The 5982-nt window shown below is 42.3% G+C and overlaps 1 protein-coding gene across 1 annotated transcript in view; it reads right to left on the bottom strand.

The window, feature by feature from the left end:
- Nucleotides 1-3508: 3508 nt before the first annotated feature.
- Nucleotides 3509-5982, bottom strand: part of TRIM27 (tripartite motif containing 27) — a 27679-nt gene continuing 25205 nt past the window's right edge. The window contains exon 8 of the mRNA XM_006872766.1: nucleotides 3509-5185. Within this exon, the coding sequence (XP_006872828.1) occupies nucleotides 4590-5185 (596 nt within the window). The 3' untranslated portion in view covers nucleotides 3509-4589. The remainder of the gene's footprint in view (nucleotides 5186-5982) is intronic.

Genomic DNA, 5982 nt, shown 5'->3' with positions numbered 1-5982 from the left:
CACCCAGGATGGACAGATTTCAGCAGAACTTCCAGATTTAAGACAGAATACGAAAAAAGTCTGTGTCCAAAAATCAGTCAATGAAAACCCTATAGGTTACAACAGATTGTCCAATATAGTGCTGGCAGATGCTCCCTTTAGGTTGAAAGTGCCCATGACAATGGACTTGAGTATACCCACGGTGATAAAGGTGAAGCAGGACCAGGCAAGCTTCATTCTGTTGCACATGGGGTCACCATGAGCTACATACAGGTGTCTTGATGGCAACAACAATTTGTAATAAAAAAATCTACATTTTAATCTTCCAGTACAAGGACAATACAAGACAAGATCCTTGCCTTTCTTTATAGGGCTGTTCAATGGGTAACTAAAACTTTTATCGTCAGGATGCTGCTGCTGCTGCTGCTGCTGCTGAGTGACAATTTTCAAATCAGTAAAAACAAAAACCTCTTAATAAAATTACAAATTTTATGAATTAAACTTCAAAAGCAAAATTAAGTCAATAAAGTTAGGCCTGAGAAAGTTCCATTTCTTTTCCAGAAGGGAAAAAAAGAAATGGACTGAGAAAACCCTGTCAAATGCACATATTGTTTACAGATTTTGAAATCTAAGCTACCTTATGATCTAGCAAAGCTAGTTCCACTGCAACATTCCTACCAGCATTAACCTGGCTGGGCTTTCTCTTCAGTCTTCAGAGACTCCACAAAACAGGAATCCTGGGCTAAACACTAGGTGAAGGGATTTGATGATGTCATTACATCATTGAGTCAAAGTATATTGTAAGACCAGGCTAGTGGCCAGAGGCCTTCCAGCCTCTAGAGAAATAAGACACTTGAGCTGCTAAGAAAGAAATGTTGACCTAGGATTTCAGTTTCCTCTGAGACCACTGTCTATGGTCCTACATATTTCACTTATCCACAAGACTTCAGCTGTTCTGTATTTCTTTTTCATGCTATATCCCCTCCCCTAATTGATTTTGTTACCTTATCCAAGGACTGTATTCCCCTCTAGAATTCAGTTCAGATGTGTCATCCAACATTAGTAAACTGTATCTTTGAATAAAAAAATTATAATCTTTTGTTGTGAAGAGGCAGCTCACTTTGCACTGGTACACTAAGAACCTTCAGTACTGTGTTTTTTATTTTACAGGGAGATGTATTGTTGCCATCTCACTATTTGACAGCTGCTTGCTCTTAATTGTATAATGCCTTTCTGTGTTAATTAACTATCACCCGTATTGTCTCATCCCTTTACTTAATTGTATACCAAAGAGGGCAGGGGCCATTGTCAGTTTCCCGTTATCATTCTCGGAACTTCTTGGGGAGGATGCTCTTTTCTGCATGTCGGAGTCCATATTAAATAAAAATAAGAACAGCTTAAGACACACACACACACACATAGTATTTTACTTATGTAGCAAAGGAATTAAGGAATGAGGACACATTGAAGCCTTGATGTGGAATTACCAACTTCATGCATTCTGAGAGAAATACCTGAAAGAAGTCACAAGAATCCTAAGAGGCCCCATGTCTGCCTTGAAAGGCCTAAATTCTCATTAAATTAATTCAAACATTACTTACCTTTGTAAGTGACTTGCTGTGGGTACCATAATTTTTTTAAGTGGTAAAAACATGTCAACAAAAATCTCTTAATAGTTATGAATAACAAAAAAATTAGAATTTAGAATCATTTATAAGTTGTATTGAAGTTCACTTAAAATGACAGGTTTATTTTTTAATAATTTAAATATAAGTAGCTGTGAATCCACCATTCATCACAAAAAAGACAATAACTCATCAGCCTATACCTTCTTTGCTCTCATTCTCCCACCTTGCCCCATTGTTGTTGTTGCCGCCATTCTGCCCCATGTGTGTAGAGCAGAACTCCATGGGGTTTTCAAGGCTGTGACCTTTCATAAGCAGATGGCCAGGCCAGTCTTCTGAGACGCCTCTGGGTGGGTCTGAACCACCAACTTCTGGCTTCTAATTGAGTGCTTCTGTCTGAGCTACCCTTAACCTCATAGGTAACCACAATCCTCCTTTTAATATTATAAAAAGGATATTGTCTGGCATATAGTCTTCTAAGACATTTTCTTCACTCAGCATAAAGACAAATTCTTGTAGATACATCCCCATTCAAGTCAGAAGTATCTTTGCTCACTCCAACAAGGTCGATTATCACTGCTCCAGCTGTTGCTTTTAACAAAAATGCATACTGCTGTTCCTAAGGCACTGGGTCTACCAGGGATAAAGCAGACCCAGTGTGTGGTCCTCTAAGTTAGCTTGGAGACAGCCCCATCACTCAGGCAGCAAGGACAAGGAGCCCAGGGCTCCTCTGCTGGGACTGGTACAAGGTGTCCTTTTTGTAGGCCCTTACATTCTTCCTCCCTGCCCCAGTGGACTTAATTTGGGAAAAGTGGAATGCAAGATTTCCAGCTGCAGATCCTTAAATCTAGAGTAGACACAGTCACTGCTGTAAACAGGCATTCCAGGTCAATGGACTGGCATTCCAAGGCTTCCGGTCTCTGCTCTGCCCCACTCATGAAGGAAAGCATAATCCATATAAATGGTTGGACAGGATTTGATGTATCTGGTTATATTTTCTGTCTCAGTTTGAATCCTGGCTCTGCTGCTTCTTAGCTGTGCGCCTTGGACAAGCCATTTACCCTGTGTTTTCAGTTTCTTCATCTGTAAAATAAGGGTAATAATACCTACTTCATAGGGTTGTTAGAGGATTTAATAAGTTATTGTGCATAGAGCACTTTGTACTATGAGCACTTTGTAGTATGTGTGTGACAATAGGATTTTTTATATAAATATATATGTATAAATATATGCGGGGTCTTCAAAAAGGTTGTGGATAAAATCCATTATCTTTTAATTCCATTTTTCCATGAGCTTTTTGAAGCCTCCTCGTACATATACATATAGACACACACACACACACACACACACACACACACACAGGACATATCACCAACTCATGAGCTTCAGGCATGGAAATACGATGCCTGGTACAGGAGAAAGTGTAGTCCATAGAATTTTGTCTTCTGAGGCCATGTCCAAAAGAGGAAAAAATCCATACTCCTGGGGTTAGAGTTGTTCTCTCAGTCTAATCTATCCACCTCAGTACCGCCATGGGCTTAGGCTGGTGGTTCTGGCTTGGGAGGCAGGCCTTCTGATCCACGCTATGCATTGCTTCATCACCCCAAGTGAAAACTACAAAAATGACTTGGTACAATATTTTCCCAGTGACATTACAGGATAAACCAATATAGAGCTAGAGCTACAGGCTTTGGACGTTCAACACTATTATCTCAACAGTAAGGTGGTACTGAGAAAGGAGTTACTGTCTAGCTGGAAGTAAAATGTTGGTCAGAAGAGAATTCTGAATCCATAAGGGAAATCACCACCACTAACCACTTCCTCCCCCATGATCCTCTTTCTACTCACTCCAACATCTATGAACCCAATCCTACCCAGACCGGGGAAACAACAACAATGTAAACAACATCCATACTCACTTTATTTTCAAACAGAGGGGCATGTACCCAAAGAGAAGCAGAACCAAGAAACATCACGGGGGCTTGCTCAAAGTGACCTGCCTTATCTTTCTGACCCCAGAACACTTTGTGATCCAATGGCCATGAGCATGGACCTGCCCCCTGATACACACATTAGAAAAAACAATTCCCCCATCTTCTAAAGGAGATGGAAAAAAGGAGGCAGGAAGTTGATGAATCCCTGGAATACTACCCAGAATCCTTCCAGGGATGATGTCTGACTGGCCACCAGTCCACAAATGTGACAGGGAGGGGATCTAGGAGCAATGGATGGTGCTGGGCAGAAAATTACCCTGGATGATGTACATCCAGCACAAGAACGCATTTTTCATTAGAATGAAGGAAGCAGACAAAGCCCTCAGAAAAGATACAGAGGCAAACACCATGTTAATTAGAACATTATCTCTGTAACGGAAGTTGGGGCCTTTCCCCAACATTAATATAAAATAATTGTAACTAACCGAAACACATATATGCCTCTTTAATGGAGTTACTAACCAAAACACATATATGCCTCTTTAATGGAGAATCAGGGATAGAGGTACTATTTCCAGAGGGAAAAACTGGGCTATAAGAAGTCATGCTGACAGGGCCTCATAGTCCCACTCTAGGTTCATGGAAAGGAGTTCTTGTCCAAAAATGACAGCAGATACCCATGATCAATAAGTGGGCCAAAACCAGAGGAAGCCAGGCTGAGCCAAAAAGGAGCAACTATCTGGAATGGCCCTCCAAATCTAAAGATTATCCATATTCTTTATTCCCTCCAGTAATGTGTAAAATGGAAAAGTATAAAACACTGGAGGTGGACATCTGGTTTTTATTTCTGGGCAATGTTGAGAGTTCTCATTACAGTTTGCCTGAAAGGAAAAGGACGATCAAGAACATGGACATCCTGTCTTCCACTTCGAGGACATAGAAAGTGGTTAAGGATATCCTGCTGTGATGGCTAGTAAGTGGCAAGGCAATGAGATGCCATGTGTCAGGGGTAGGAGTATAGCCAACAGTCATTTTGGCTTGAGTTCATCTCTCAAGGGGAAGTCTCCATGGAATGACCATGACTCCCAACATGGCCAGAAAACCCATCGATCCCACTCATGGGGCAGATGATCAGAGGGGCTGCACTCTTCCCTCCCGAGTAGCTCAGGCTGAAGTAGGGCCGGACAGGCCCACAGAAGGTAGCATGAGAGAAAGTAAAGGTGTGACACCTCTCTGTCACGTTGTAGAAGGAGACCTCACCAGCATCATAGTCCAAAAAAATCCCCACCCGCTGGAGAGGGGTCCGTAGGGGGAGGGCAGTCATTGGGGAGGTAAGAGCCCAGTATTCTTTCCCATACCACAATGACACTGCCCAGAATCCATTCTGAGGGGCCGATGTTACTCCACCTTTTCTGCATACAGAGTCTTCACAGACACCTATGGTCCACTTGGCCTTATCTCCCACCTCTACCTCCCAATAATGTCTCCCAGCGATGAAGCACGGAGAGCCCAGAACACAGGGGAAGAGATTGAATCGCTCAGGATTGTCAGGCAGGTCCTGCTGGAGGTAACTGTACCGCACTTGCCGCAGGTTATCAGAGAGGATCAGGCTGGGGTAGGCTGTGTCTGGGTCCAGAGTCACATCCACTGCAGAGACACAGAGGGGAAGGTCAGTCGTGAGGACCAGGAGAGCCCACTCTGGAACATCTGGTCTTTCTCCTGTCTCCCTGAGAAGACAATAAGAGCTCTCCACTATACGCTACATTCACCTTAGGAGGAAACACATCCTGAAGTTGATATTTCAAAGGTTATTGTTTGGAATGCCTTGTTTAGTCATGATAGTATACAAGTAGAGATATTTTATTCATGTCCTTTCACATCTTAAAACCACAATATGTATCAGAAACAGAATTTGAAATTTTCTTAAATGTCTAACATCTCTTAATCTGCAAGCTACGAGTAAGAATGGACTCAATGGCACTTAACAATAACAGCAACATGCTTGTTCAGGATAAAGAGTCTCACATTAAATCTCAGAACCAAAGCTCAGGTAGGCTGACTATCCACCAAAAAGGTTCATGAGAGGCAAATAGTGGAGGTGACCACGAACCCCAAATGTTCAGTTCTTGGTTCAGCACACTGCCCACACAACTATCACTCATCTCTTTCTTGTGTTGTGGCATACCTCCTATTTCCAAGCACACGATAAACTCCAAGGGTCCCTCTATGGTACCTGACACAGTCAATGTCAAACATTACAAGATACAACCAAGGTACTCAAGAGTTTCTGAAAGAATTATATATACATAGCAGCTGGTGGGCACAATCAACAACTATTGTATATGGAGTCCCTCTTCTCATGAAGGTGGTTATGTGACTACAAAAGCACATGTCTCTTGTGGAGCGATGGAGCAGCTGGGGACTTTAGATCCAGAGAGGGAGAG

Source organism: Chrysochloris asiatica, unplaced genomic scaffold, assembly GCF_000296735.1.
Source record: "Chrysochloris asiatica unplaced genomic scaffold, ChrAsi1.0 scaffold00213, whole genome shotgun sequence".
Taxonomy (NCBI): Eukaryota; Metazoa; Chordata; class Mammalia; order Afrosoricida; family Chrysochloridae; genus Chrysochloris; species Chrysochloris asiatica.
This window is presented reverse-complemented; position numbering and strand designations above follow the sequence as displayed.